This window comes from Tetranychus urticae, chromosome 3, assembly GCF_039701765.1.
Source record: "Tetranychus urticae isolate SD_2017Ah chromosome 3, NJAU_TeUrti_SD_1.0, whole genome shotgun sequence".
Lineage (NCBI taxonomy): Eukaryota > Metazoa > Arthropoda > Arachnida > Trombidiformes > Tetranychidae > Tetranychus > Tetranychus urticae.
The window spans coordinates 9,922,855-9,935,769 of record NC_142960.1 but is presented as its reverse complement, the minus strand read 5'-3'; the positions used below and the strand labels follow the sequence as shown (position 1 = coordinate 9,935,769).

Below are 12,915 nucleotides of genomic sequence, written 5' to 3'. Positions count from 1 at the left end.
TTTGTAAACACCAAAAATCAATAGAAATCTTCTGGTCAATCAAATATATTGCTGAATTCACCTGAATTATTGATAAGAACTTTCAACTAACAAAAAATGAAAGAGGAAAGTGGAAAGTGGAAGGAGGAATAACGTTAAACAATAAGAAAGGCACAAGAAGCAGAGAAGGAGAGGGACACATAAATGATAATAACGATGAGAAACAAGTTTGGTTAACAAGAAGCAACAACTTGTTCCTTTCCTCTTCGCCTTACATTGTCTGATGATTTCGGGAGCAACCCTTAAAGCTTTAGCCCCTTGTACTGCTTTTTTTACCTCTCACTTTGACAGAAAGAAGTCTCTGACGATTGGAGAAGGAATATGAAAGGAATACAAAATTAGGCTTTCCTGTCTCCTTTTTCTTTCCCTTTTCTTCAGCTTCTCTTTCTTCAACTTCCTCTTGAATTAAGATTCCCACGCTATGTATGACAATCTACGCTAATGCAAACACATGCTACGGTTAGATGATGGTAAACATAAGGCGCGAATCGTGCTTCTAATTGAACTAAGCGAGCTGGCTTTTACTAGTTAATAAAATTTTCAGTTTACGCCACAGCCTCTTCTTTCGTTTGACTTCAAGAAGCAACTCGTGCACAGTAAATGCTGTAAACAATTTTTAATGATAGAAATGATGAAAAGCAAACATTTAATAACATTGAATAAGCTTTCATTCAATGAATTAATGTATTATAATATTTCATGGTTCCTCAGTCACCAAAGGAAACCCAATTTTTGAAGGTCTTCCGTTTGTCTTTCCATTAGTGTGTCATTTACTATGTTATTGTATTATCAAGGCAAGGCCAAAACCGATTAAAAAGCTAGGAGAATCGTTGAAGCTTTTTCCTTTGGACCGTATTTGCATTGATAATTGGCTGATAAGATGAGCTTATCTGTTTGAATAGCCGTCATTTCACAAAAAATTGTGCGATTTCTCCCAATTTTTAATCGATTATGCCTTGTCTTGTATATTATACAAGTCATTAACAATGATCCTATCAAATAAATTCAGGTAATTTTGTTAGAAAAGCTGGTTTTTTTTTGCACACGAAACGTTAACCACTCACAGCTTTAACCGAGCTTCTCTGTCTTCATATTTACATCATTCAACTTGATATTTCTTCCAGTTCCAATAAAACATGATTTAATCATATCAATCAAACCTCCACTGGGGATCTCCTTCGATACAAGCTGTCTCAAGAAGCAATCGTCACCGAGAAACTACATAATATTGTAACACCTAAGAGTCTTATCCTTTTTAACACATACTGTTACTATTACACATTTTGTGATCTTTATTATTGTAAACTCTTCAGTATTGATTTTTTATAAGAATTGAATTTGTGTCCAAATCATTGATAATTCACCAAGACCAATCATGGAGAGTAAAATGTCATCAATTCGTTCTCTTGAAATGAAAACATATGATTTAGATCAATTACCGTTGGACGAGTTATCATCAACATTGCAAGATCATCTTTCAAAATTTTATGGTCATGTTGAAGTATCGGTTGTTGATTGTCCTGATCTATCCAAGGAACCGTTCAATCTAGCTGGTTCTGGTCTTGGAGGGAAAACGGCTTTAGCTGATATTGGTGGGGTTCCTTACTTGATGCCAGTTCCATACCATCCAGCACCAATCTATTCATTTGTTAATTTGGGTAAAAGAATGGGTCAGTATTGCTCTTATCATTAAAATAAAATTTACTGCCTTTTCGTTTTATATCATCTTTGTGCCAATTGAAATTGTTATGTCAAGTTACCAGGATTCTGGTGCCATAAAGACCATAAAACAGACTTTTAATCGTCTCTTGCCATCTATTTTAACCTTGGAATACTATCTTACATTATGAATCTTTATTGACATGAGACCTTATTTTTCTCATCTTTAACAGGTTTCCAAGATGCTCATCTTATGGGTGCTGCTTGCGTCCCTTTTCAAATTACCGGATCAATTGCTGAATTCATGCCAAACATATCTTACTCAACTGATGAAACTGGTAAAACTTTAGTCAATCATGGCTCTTATTATTCAGAAATGGTTGATGATAAAAAGTATATAATGCGCCCATTAGCATCTGATTGCACCAATACTTTGGCAAATGTGTTCATCAGTGAAAACAAACCTTCGAAAGTAATTAAGATTGTTGCTTCTAAGCGAGTTGACAAACGAGGAGAAAGCTTGACCGTCGCTATCCGAGATATTTTAAGAATAGCTTATCCTGAAAAGGCCATTTCCATGGGAGGAATGTTTTTGGTTCGCAAGGGTAAAATTTACATTCACGTTATGCCAAACGACTTTTCAAAAACACCTTGTGATACCGAGGAGAAGGCTAATGAATGGTTGAACTTTTTTGAGGCTTCGGCGCCAATTGTTGGTCTTGTCACTCTTCATTCAAAAGATCCTGGTTTTAATTTGAGAGATGAACACACTCATTGTATCGGTAAAGGAGAGGGAGGACATTATCATCATGATACTACTCCAGATACAATTGAATATGAAGCTTACCTCAACATTGCCCGACAAATAGTTCGGGTTGATCAACCTGTTGTTGGCAATGAAATGCTCAAAGTAAAATCAAAGGCTGGTAACCATTAAGTCACCAAGTAACACATCTATGTGTGTTATAATTATTATCAATTATTTTTTCTAAATCAAACAGTGACTAAACCATCATGATGTTATAAGGTTAGAGTAGAGATAAATTGAAAACTGTTCAAATTGTGAATAAAGTGTTTAAATGTGGGATGATAAATTAACGAATTGGTTGATTGTGTTGTTGTGAATCAAAGTAAAATTGAAAGCAAATTTTACTGAAAATTGTCCGGTTATTTGAATAAAATCACTATGAAAATTCAAAATAAAATAAAATTCGTTTTCAGAACTTTTTATATCTCCATGAAAGATGAAGAAAAGGTGGTTGGATAGATTAAGATAGTTTTGTTTGAAACATTACATTGTTATTGGAGATCTTATGGCTCATTATCATCTCTTCCTCTTTCTAGACTTGATCAATTGATTTAATTTCACTTTTAATTGTTATTTATCTCATTAAATGCAAGTGAAATAATGATCAAGACAAACGTATGAAGCCAAGTGAATCAAACGGTCAAGTGCTTAGGGGCAATAATGATCATGTACAGTGAAGTGAATCAACCAGCACTTAGGAAGATGTCAAGATCAGTCGTTAATAAATCATGCATGAAATCAATAACCTGTGAGGGAATGGCGATCTTTGGGTCATTTCCGTTGTCTTTCTGTGCAGTAGAAGCACATGTTTTTATGCTTCTATGCAATTTTTTGAATAATTGTTGAAAAATCCATCATGGATTATCATGAATTTAAACAAAATACACTTTTTTGTGCAATAACCATTACTTAAGCTCATGTTTTTGATTCCATCTTTAAAATGATCACATTATTCAACTGACTCAATTGTTATTTTCACATCAATCAGGATTTAATAGAAGTTTAATAAGAAACTAAATGCTTACGATAAGCAACATTTATGCAGTCCTTGAGTAAGCGTATTTATTTTATCCGCATTCAATGCTAGATTTATTTCACTGAACGACTGACATTCTCATTCTCATTTTCAATTATTGCTGCTGTCAGCACAATTCAATAATCCCACGGTTCATTAATTTGAGGAGGAAATAAGTTTGGACTTTGATTTGAAATTTAAAATCAACATAATGAATGGATCAACTAATGGATGAAAGATTTCAAAATATTTGAAATCTCCAACAATTTTACTTGTTCCCTAAATTGTGAATAAGTTCCGGTAATCAACACCAGGACTGATAGAAATCAAATGTTTAATCAACTATCGACTCGTTCAATTATATCGCGTCCAACTTTGAATCAACCGAAAGCCTTTCAGTTGTACACAGAATTTTAATTGTTTATGAAATATTAAAAAATATGAAAAAGGTCCTTAAAAAGATGATTTTTTTGATCAGCTCTCTTCGCATCGACAGTGCATCGTTTATAGATGATAATAAATACAGTAGTTAATAATGGATTGCTCGAATTTTGTGACTTGGTAATTGTCTATCAATTTCGTCTCTTCTGTTTCTTTCAAGATCCCAAAAGTAGAACTCCATTATCGATGGAGTTAAGGGCAGGGGCAACTTAACTCCACACCTTACTTGCATTCGCTTCACTTCTCTTTTAATTTGTTCGTAAGCATGAATAGCTACACCTCTCATTTCAATTACATCAGGATCGTCATATTTAAGTACTTCTCCCTGTTTTAATTTTTTCCGTAACTCCAATGAGTAACTTAGTACGTTGCAAAAGTGTAAATACTGAGGAGCTCTGAAAAAAAGGTGAAAACAAAAGATTAATGAAAATGTCGATAGAAATTAATGGCCATTGGATTTACTGACCTTTGATCAACGAGCAGGGTAAGGTAATCAATGTCATCAAATTTGCCCAAATTTTTACCCTCATGGCAAGCATAAATATCAGCAATCAAGAGTTGAGCTCGTCTGTAAAAACCAACTGAAAAAATGGCAAAATATATTAATAATTGAGCTTTGTAACAATAAAACAAATTAACTGCTCTGTTCAATTACAATACAATAACAGTTAGATCTTAATGTTGACAGACTAAAATGCTCAGGATAGATGAATTGGGTTAAGGATAAAAAACACTTACCTCGTTCCTTATTGAAAACACACTCGTCTCTAAACGAAGGAAAATTTTCGTATATCAGCTGGAGTAAAGAACGGGCACTCTTTTTGGCTTTTACCACCACGGTAACGAAATTGCTACTGAATTTCTGGATTGATAAAATTTAGAAGATTTGATTGTCCAGATCAATGGGATACAGAAACATATCAAAAGGTAACTTTACCTTGACTAATATTTTACCATTGTCTTTCATTGTGTTTGCTCTTTCTTTCAACAGAGGCAATTCCATTGGCTCATTGGGTTTACCCTTTTTATGCGCGCGAAATATCCTTTGAACCTGATCGTAACTTAAATTAGAATAATATTCTGGACTGACCATTGGGATACCTTGATTAAGAGCTCGATTACTCGATTAATGATTGCACAAATAGCCCAATAACCAGTATACTCGACTTGTTTGTATGTCACAGCAAACTCTTGATCCGGGTCTGGCCAGTAGGAAAAGTTAATTGAGTTGACTAAAAATATCCAATTTATGGCGAATTCATTGGATATTCCTGGGTTTAAATTATGTTCTCTCCATAAAGACAAAGTATATGCACCTCTGAATAAAGATGAATAAAGCTACCAAACGATGACACGAAATTAGAAACTCATGATGAAACGATTTCGATAACTTGGTTAACTTACATCTGCTGCTACTTTCTTTACACCTTTGTCAGTAACCTTAACATTTTTTGCTCTCTTAGCGATGAATTTGGCCGTTTCTCGAGGATTCACTGGCTTTACCATGATTTTACTTGATTAAACAGGAGACAGGACAGATGACTTGAAAAAAATATACACTAGAAAATTAGAAAAGGCTATTGCAAGAGTAACAAGGGTTCCAGTAGTTGCATTACTCTTTGAGGCACTTAAGAAAATGAAAGGTTATCTGACGAGGTAATTTTGAAAGTTAGCAGATTATTGGTTGAAATTAAACTAATTGAAAATGTCAATATGTCAATTGTCAACACATTACGAAACACATAAACTCTATATAATGTTTAGTTTTAGATTGGGAAATAATGATTATTGGATTTCAATATCAGTGTAGCCATTGAAACTAATCAATATATGATTTATTTAATAATGACACTTACATTTTTACACTATCAATCAGAAACTATACATAAATGGTAAACTTTTTTCATTTGCTACATCATTGAATCAATATTTGCAAGAATTAATTTTTTTATCCTCAACATAGATGGCCATGTCTTGAATTTTTGGATCATACCGGAGCAATTCCAATTTTTCAGCATTTCTTGGCCTGATAGCAGTCCGAGGATGGCCACTGACTAAACTCCTCACACAAACCATTATGAATCTAGAAAATAGAAAAGGTTTAGTTAATAGAGAGGTAGTAACACATTCGTGTTCTCATTCACTTCTTCATACAAGTTCTGTTAAATTGGTCCGTGTAGATATTAGATAAAATAATATTATTAACTTACTTCGATTTTCCAGCCATTTTAATGTAACTTAAGGATTAGGGATTTAATTAAGTTAAGAAGATAATCAAAAAGGCAAATCACAAACAATATTCGTTATAAAGAACCACAATAATGAAGTCAACACCAGAAATCAGCTGGAGTTGTGTAACCATAGAGACACACGGCATGCTTTTAAAATTGTTTATTCTTATTTTGAGATTAGCACAACTTATTGCTAATATTGCGAATGATATTGCAAATAATACAAGTTTTATCAGTCAAATACGGAGCGGAAATATTTTATTAATTTATTAAAATAGAATTTTCAGCTTTCTTGAGATTTCTCCAAGCTTAGAGAATCAATAACCTTTTGTACAATTTTGCCATTTTTCGATAGTTTTTTCCTATTACGCTTTCTTCTTCTTTTCTCTTCGTCTTCTTTAGCTTTATCGTCGGCCTTTTGATTAACTTCTGCTTTCTTTTTCTTCTTTTTACATGACAAAGGGTTTGGTCCTTTAGGACCTTTCCTCTTTTTCTTTCTAATTTCTGTCTCCTGTGGACCTAAAATTTCTTTTTTCAGTTCCTTTAACCTTTCAATTTCAACCTCATCGGATCCAACTTGTTTGCGTTTTATTTCATGGCCACCTTCAACACTGGCTTTCGATGGTGGTTCCAAATTCAATGTATTCATCTTAAGATACATTAATGGACATCCAGGTATCTTTCTTAGTTGTTGAGTCAAGATCAAATCCGAGGTGGCTACGATGTAATGGTCTGCGTTTTCTTCACCGACCATTGACCGAATACATTCAGCTGCTTTCAAAGGATTTTTTGAATGGCCACATTTGCGTACATCAAATTGTTTAACAATCAAAAATGCTCCATAAACTGATCGACCTAGAAAACCCATAGAGAAATAAAATATTGACAAACATGAGCAATAATTCCTACAAACTAGAGATTTAAAGAAATGAAATTACTTACCAATGTTTTGAGTTTCATTGATCACACAAACAGTCGTAAACATTTTAACTTCATCGCCCATATATTTAGGCAATTGTTCTTTAATGTTAACTTTATTTTTCAGAGCTCGTTGACAGAATGTACCATCTATGAGAACCTGGTAAGGAGCATGAAAACCATAATTTGTCCGGAAGAATTGTAGATATTTATTAACTCTCTTATAACGTTTTATCTTCATTATAATATGTTTAAATAATTATTCACAATAAAACAAAATCACAACTGACAATATTTACAAAACTTGAAACATAAAGCAGCTTAAATTTTTGTTTCCATGTGTTTAAAGTGGATTAGTTTTTTGGAGCCAAATTCAAATTTTATTTCGTAAAACAATTTTAGCGCATAAATCAAACTTGAATCTTTAGAAGTTTTAAGGATAGTTTAACAACCACAAAAAAATGATTGTTTCGACGTATTAAATCAATTAATAATCATTATTTGTTGATTTCTTACCAATCAAAATTTCAAAGAATGAAGTTTGGTCGTTAGCTTGCATGTTAGTTCAATCAATTTATTCCTAAATCACTTCTTTGAATGTGCTAACATGTTTCGATCAACTTTTAATTTGTAAAATATAAAACCCACACTATTAAATTTAAACTTAATTGCTAAATTTAATGCAAGCTATTTGTTTTTATTATTGCAGATGCTATTATTACTGGTTTAGTTTTCATTAGAGTTGCTACCGAGTTAATCGATCAAATTGGGTTTTTATTGAACCTTGTAAAGTGAAAAGATCACCAGTCCAGCTCAAAAATAAAATGATATAAATGACCATCAAATTATTCAATTATAAGATGGTGGGTTTGCTTTAATTTCTCCTAATCAAGATTCTGCCATTTTTTAAATTTAAATCTTTTATATTTGATCGGTGTCTCCGAGAGTTTTATTGTTCTGGCGCTAAATATTAACACGTTATACAAACCACATCGGTCATAATAAGCTTTCAATAAGTGTAAATGGTTGGCTCTAAAATTAGATCTGTTAACTTTACTGTTTTAATTTGGGGTTTTATGCTATAAATCTAATGTTACTGACATTGAATTGTTAATCATGCCCTTATTGCTACTGTTGTGTCTCTTTTGGTTGATTGATCGCCTTTTGTCTTTACTTTTTTGCAAAAGTGATTCTTCTCTTCTTTTAATCATTTGAATTGTGAAGATCACTTTACAATCTTAAAAGTAATTAGGACATAAACCATTCATAGTGCCAAACTAGTCAATAAAGAGATGTAACGAAAAAATTTAATTTAAAGGTGGGTTTCTTTTATTATAGAATTGCATTAGTATTGTTTCTACATTCAAGGCAAAGCTTGTATACATGCTGTACCTTTGAAATATGACAAAAAAAGGATTTAATATAAAATAATTGTGATTTTTCTTTGTATTGACGATTTATATTTAATTGTTTCAATTTTCCTTCACTTTTTCAGGTTCACCATTTGGCTTTTTAAGGTCAACGTTTATTCGGATGTTAACTCGGTTTAATGTGTTATGGATCATCTGGTTGACACTATTGAGACCTGTATTGATAGTGTTCAAGGCACGAACAGCCATCTCAGAAGTTGCTGGTTCCTTCAATATTTTATCAGCGCTGGTTCGAGCTTGTTCAAGTCGAGTATTTAAATGTTCCAAGATTCTTCGAACCATGACATCACCTCTATCACGCATAACTTCAATGGCTGAACCAACAATCTTTTGCAATTGTGCAGTTCTCCTGGCAATCTCCACTCTCAACTCTTCTGCTCGTTTGTTGTTTTCCTCCTTTTCTCGGGCAGCTCGTACACTATCAGAGGCAACGGATCCTTTTGGCGATGAGGATAAAGCTGTCAGCGTACTATTGACCAAAGGCATATCTAAACCTAAAGAGGTTCGTTGGTTCAAAGAAGAATTCTGGTTTTGGTTGATCATTAAATGGATGGCTTTACCAACACCACTGACCAGCTCTAATAAATTAATTTTCACTTTATCTGGTTGAGATAAAATACTACTGATGTCCGCAGGTTTCTTGGTGGTCTCAGCTTCATTACCAGCCTCAGGTCCAGCATGAGCGAGTGTCACTGTTAAACAAAGGCAAAAAAAGTGTACAAATGGTTTCATTTTGATGACAATACGTATTGTTTGGTGAAATTGGTTAAAGGCAAGGAGCAGTTGAAGATTCACTCTTTGGACTATGGAGATGAACTATAACAAGGGAAGACACGAAATGTAGTTGATGTTGACGATCACAGTACCATCAGTTGGTCTGAGAATTGATGAGACTAAGTTTGGGTTTTATGACCTATTCTAGTTAATCTGTTTTTTCAGGTCGATACTCCCCATCGTTATCGTCATTTCTTCATCCAATCTAAAGTCGATTCTTTATCCCTCTTTCTCACTCTTTCTCACCATTTCTTTCTCTCCATATCATAATCTTTTCTCACTCACCAATTTACGGGATAAAAGGTTTGTATACCTTTCAAACTGCGATAAGTCACAAATGACCCAAATCTTCTCGTTTTCATCCTTCGAGATTCAGAGGGAGCTACCTTTCTTTTTTTGGTCAAACAATGACAAGAGACTTTACGAGTAGGTCTTATCTATTCTCGGATTACTATCAAAATTTGACAACCTTCAGGTCATTTAGGGCTTTCCCTTTGCCTCTTTAACTTTCGCCATTCAACAGGTATTATAACTTGAAACTGAAAGACCCGTGATTTACCTAAAGCTATCATCCTGTAAAAACTTTCTATTCTTGCTAACACACATTAATATCACTTTCATCATTAGTACCATTAACATGATTATTATTATTTCATTTTATATTTAGGTCCGACTACACTCAACCAAGAAAAATGAAAGTTAACCAAGTGTCAGAATTGTTCTGCATTTACAATTATTATCGCTTCTAATCATCAACGCCAACAAAGTTGTTACCATGAAGAAGAAGAAGAAGAAGAAGAATTAAAAGGGAAAAAAAGATTTACAACAAACCATGAAATTGGTCATTTTCAATTCCTCTCATTTTCATGGATTTATGCTAAGCTGCATTTCACTTAACGAGCAAAACATTAGCATCCTTCAATATGTTGGTCAATTTATATTGACTACCAATCGAGTGTCAGTATTGAGTGTAAACAAAGATGACCTCAAATCCATGAGCCATCTTTTGTTTGGGGAAATCAGTTTCCAATCCAACACCAACCATATCATGCTAATTGTTAGCCTTATCCTACGTCTTAATATAATCACTGGTCACGATATTTCAGAGGAAAATTCCAATACCAACTGATCTTCAACGGAAAAATCTTAATACACCGTATTTAGAGTTAGCCATTGAGCCTGAAAAAGTCTAGAAATTTCTTTAAACTAATATTTTGATCTTCAAAATTAACTTTAAATTGTCCACTGTTAGATGGATTTAAATTAACTCTCGTTTTAAATTAGTTGATGAAAGTAAAAGTGTTTTTACATTAATACAAGAGTTACAATCGTTTAACTTTGAGATGCCAAATGTTGAATGCAAGCTGAGATTGATTCATGAAGATGACTGTTTTGGAATCAGTCAATGCGAAGGAAATATTTTGCCTCTTAATTATCAAGTAATTAAGAGTCAATTAATGTTTATTTCCTTAAGACTTAGTAATATTTAAATCTTGATTCACGCTTTATTTCTGAGCTCAAGAAACTGTCCATTCCAAAGAAATGGAAGACTGATTTTGCTATCTTGTTCATTAACCGGATCGTCCAAATTTTAGAAAGTTTGTTTTCTCATTTTTACCTCTCATCTTAATTGTTTCAATTGTCCAAACATCATCACCAGTAAGTAGAGTAACAATCATTTTCAAAATTGTTGACTAACATATCACCGCTGTGTCTTGAAGTTACATTTTGTGTTGTTTCTGAGGCCTTGTTACTAAAAGAAAATCAAAAACTGATGAAGATGTACAAATTTGTGATTTCGCTATTAATGATGTCCATCATTTCTTGGAATTTAACATCTGGTGAAGGCAATTATCTGTTCCGAGTACCAATTCCACATCAATTAGGGAATCTAATTGATTTGATTGCTCCAATCCACATACGTTTTGCTACTGATGGAGTCAAACATCATCCGTAAGTATTGATAATAAATTAATAATATTTCATGAAACTGCCATTTAATGAAGTTTACTTCTCAACACCTTTCAGAGTTGTTCGTTTCCCCATTCTTGATCTTATAAGCAGAGGGCAAATATTCAACAAACCAGGCATCCATCATTTAGTTCATGGTCCAGGAATACCATGGTAAAACTCTTGTTTCTCCCAATTCAAAGCAAAAATCTACAAAGAAACCATTTAATGCAATTAGTACCTCACGAATAAAAGATGTTTGGGAATACATGTATTATGGGAAAATCCTTATCAATACTATGTAACCATTTCTTTAAATTGATCATAAATGTTAAAAATGAACATTAAATTTAATAAAAACAACGTTATTATCCTTTGAATAATTGTCTAATCTTTGAAATTACCGAGATCTTTGTACATGTTTAAATGTTTACGTGTAAATGTTTAACGTAAATGAAAAAAGCTTATGAGTTTTGATTGAAGTTGAAAGCCATCATTTCCGTTGTAAATTTAATGAATGTTTTAAATGATGACTTTATTACCTGACCTTTTTACAAAGTATTAATGATGGGCACAGTACCTGAAATTTAATCAAAGGTTAGTATCAAAAAGATTTAAAATGCTTACGACAGTGCGAAGAATCCAAGGCTGATTTGAGAAGCTGAAATTTCACTATTTTTTGCCTTCAACCATGATTACATGATATCCAAATTTTGTCTTAACTGGAGGATCAGTATAAATTGGATTGTTAGGAGTCGATGTTGCTAAAGCAAATGCAGCATCTTGAAAAGGTCCAACCATAGATCCTCTGGTCATCCACCCCAAATCACCACCATTACGAGCTTTATCTTCACTGTATAACCTAGCAACTTCAGAAAAACTAACGCCACTTTTCAATTTCTCAATGGCTTCCAAAGCTTTTGACTGTTTTTCACAAAGTATGTGACGAACTTTCACTGAATTTCCTGAGCCGGTCTTTTCTTTACTCTCTTTTTTACCAGAATCTTTAGAATCACCTTTACCAGCCGATTTACTGGATGAAGCCGCACCTTTCTTTGGAGGCATCTGAAGTTGAAAAAAAGGCTACGAAGAGTCACTTCAAAGATACTTTAGTTGCCAAAATAAGCTCAAAACAATTAAAAAACTAACAATAATTTAAAAAATAAAAATTAAAAATTCGTCATTAGATAAACACAGCTTCATCTGTCATTGATTCTAGTTACTTGATGCTCAGAAAATGAGCGCCCTTCTTAAACAATAAAATATTATCAATAACCAAATTATCATTTTTGACGATCATAAATTAAACTAATAAATTCTTCTATCATGTGAAACTTCAAAGATAATTTGAATTGAAACAGTTGTTGGTTTTGAATCAGTTACTTCAGTTTAGATAATTTTGCACATCTGAAATGAAATAAAAATCAGTCAAATGAGTCCGTGACTCAAAACTATTTCATACATTAAGTACAATCATCAAACACTGATCGGATATCAAGAATTATTGTTCCTTCAGTTTAGCAAGGACAGTGACATCAACTGTCCGTTTGAAAGTTAGAAATTTTCAGTGCCATCGATAGATCGGTTCTTAGCGATGCGAAAAGTTGAAATCTATTTATAATTTACTTTTTGCATCTTAAATCAAGAATC

At 33.0% G+C, this 12,915-nt stretch overlaps 6 protein-coding genes and 1 long non-coding RNA gene across 10 annotated transcripts; 2 read left to right on the top strand and 5 right to left on the bottom strand.

Annotated features, from left to right (window-relative positions):
* Positions 1–1,277: 1,277 nt before the first annotated feature.
* On the top strand, positions 1,278–2,926 carry LOC107369596 (beta-keto L-gulonate decarboxylase-like). Its single transcript, XM_015937563.3, has 2 exons — positions 1,278–1,709; positions 1,932–2,926. Exons 1-2 carry the CDS (start codon positions 1,415–1,417, stop codon positions 2,633–2,635), a joined length of 999 nt encoding a protein of 332 aa, XP_015793049.2. The 5' UTR covers positions 1,278–1,414; the 3' UTR covers positions 2,636–2,926.
* Positions 2,927–3,874: 948 nt separating this feature from the next.
* LOC107369595 (queuosine 5'-phosphate N-glycosylase/hydrolase) lies at positions 3,875–5,576 on the bottom strand. The gene is made up of 5 exons (XM_015937562.3): positions 5,367–5,576; positions 4,900–5,300; positions 4,701–4,824; positions 4,429–4,543; positions 3,875–4,357 (listed from the first exon to the last, which is right to left on the bottom strand). Exons 2-5 carry the CDS (start codon positions 5,053–5,055, stop codon positions 4,051–4,053), a joined length of 702 nt encoding a protein of 233 aa, XP_015793048.2. The 5' UTR covers positions 5,056–5,300; positions 5,367–5,576; the 3' UTR covers positions 3,875–4,050.
* A 187-nt stretch (positions 5,577–5,763) lies between these two features.
* mRpL33 (mitochondrial ribosomal protein L33) lies at positions 5,764–6,308 on the bottom strand. The gene is made up of 2 exons (XM_089269059.1): positions 6,173–6,308; positions 5,764–6,045 (listed from the first exon to the last, which is right to left on the bottom strand). The coding sequence occupies exons 1-2, from the start codon at positions 6,187–6,189 to the stop codon at positions 5,886–5,888; spliced, it is 177 nt and encodes a 58-aa protein (XP_089125185.1). The 5' UTR covers positions 6,190–6,308; the 3' UTR covers positions 5,764–5,885.
* A 126-nt stretch (positions 6,309–6,434) lies between these two features.
* LOC107369597 (rRNA-processing protein UTP23 homolog) lies at positions 6,435–7,390 on the bottom strand. Its single transcript, XM_015937564.3, has 2 exons — positions 7,136–7,390; positions 6,435–7,048 (listed from the first exon to the last, which is right to left on the bottom strand). Exons 1-2 carry the CDS (start codon positions 7,350–7,352, stop codon positions 6,477–6,479), a joined length of 789 nt encoding a protein of 262 aa, XP_015793050.2. The 5' UTR covers positions 7,353–7,390; the 3' UTR covers positions 6,435–6,476.
* An 823-nt stretch (positions 7,391–8,213) lies between these two features.
* Positions 8,214–11,483, top strand: LOC149093329 (uncharacterized). 3 transcript variants are annotated; one of them, XR_016199497.1, is made up of 4 exons: positions 8,214–8,429; positions 8,607–9,618; positions 9,692–11,268; positions 11,344–11,483. It is a non-coding gene; the product is annotated as an uncharacterized LOC149093329 (long non-coding RNA). The 3 variants fall into 3 exon arrangements; XR_016199496.1 differs by having other exon boundaries at positions 8,237–8,429; positions 8,607–9,838; positions 9,983–11,268; XR_016199495.1 differs by having other exon boundaries at positions 8,247–8,429; positions 8,607–11,268.
* Positions 8,418–11,075, bottom strand: LOC112539626 (uncharacterized). Of its 2 annotated transcripts, none has more exons than XM_025162366.2 (2): positions 10,934–11,075; positions 8,418–9,233 (listed from the first exon to the last, which is right to left on the bottom strand). In XM_025162366.2, the coding sequence occupies exons 1-2, from the start codon at positions 10,992–10,994 to the stop codon at positions 8,584–8,586; spliced, it is 711 nt and encodes a 236-aa protein (XP_025018134.2). In that variant the 5' UTR covers positions 10,995–11,075; the 3' UTR covers positions 8,418–8,583. The 2 variants fall into 2 exon arrangements, with proteins under 2 accessions (XP_025018134.2, XP_025018135.2); XM_025162367.2 differs by lacking the exon at positions 10,934–11,075 and adding an exon at positions 10,147–10,283.
* On the bottom strand, positions 10,792–12,470 carry LOC149093328 (peptidyl-prolyl cis-trans isomerase NIMA-interacting 4-like). The gene is made up of 2 exons (XM_089268633.1): positions 11,893–12,470; positions 10,792–11,475 (listed from the first exon to the last, which is right to left on the bottom strand). The coding sequence occupies exon 1, from the start codon at positions 12,328–12,330 to the stop codon at positions 11,938–11,940; it is 393 nt and encodes a 130-aa protein (XP_089124759.1). The 5' UTR covers positions 12,331–12,470; the 3' UTR covers positions 10,792–11,475; positions 11,893–11,937.
* Positions 12,471–12,915: the final 445 nt, after the last annotated feature.

Coding starts and splice junctions, on each gene's coding strand:
- LOC112539626 (XM_025162366.2), bottom strand. CDS start 10,994: ATGATTGTTACTCTACTTACTGGTGATGATGTTTGGACAATTGAAACA. Junction 9,234..10,933: donor TGAAACAATTAAGATGAGAG/GTAAAAATGAGA, acceptor TTTGTTTAACAG/TGACACTCGCTCATGCTGGA.
- LOC107369597 (XM_015937564.3), bottom strand. CDS start 7,352: ATGAAGATAAAACGTTATAAGAGAGTTAATAAATATCTACAATTCTTC. Junction 7,049..7,135: donor CAATGAAACTCAAAACATTG/GTAAGTAATTTC, acceptor TGGGTTTTCTAG/GTCGATCAGTTTATGGAGCA.
- LOC149093328 (XM_089268633.1), bottom strand. CDS start 12,330: ATGCCTCCAAAGAAAGGTGCGGCTTCATCCAGTAAATCGGCTGGTAAA.
- LOC107369595 (XM_015937562.3), bottom strand. CDS start 5,055: ATGGTCAGTCCAGAATATTATTCTAATTTAAGTTACGATCAGGTTCAA. Junction 4,825..4,899: donor ATGGTAAAATATTAGTCAAG/GTAAAGTTACCT, acceptor TTATCAATCCAG/AAATTCAGTAGCAATTTCGT. Junction 4,358..4,428: donor ACCCTGCTCGTTGATCAAAG/GTCAGTAAATCC, acceptor CCTTTTTTTCAG/AGCTCCTCAGTATTTACACT.
- LOC107369596 (XM_015937563.3), top strand. CDS start 1,415: ATGGAGAGTAAAATGTCATCAATTCGTTCTCTTGAAATGAAAACATAT. Junction 1,710..1,931: donor TAATTTGGGTAAAAGAATGG/GTCAGTATTGCT, acceptor CATCTTTAACAG/GTTTCCAAGATGCTCATCTT.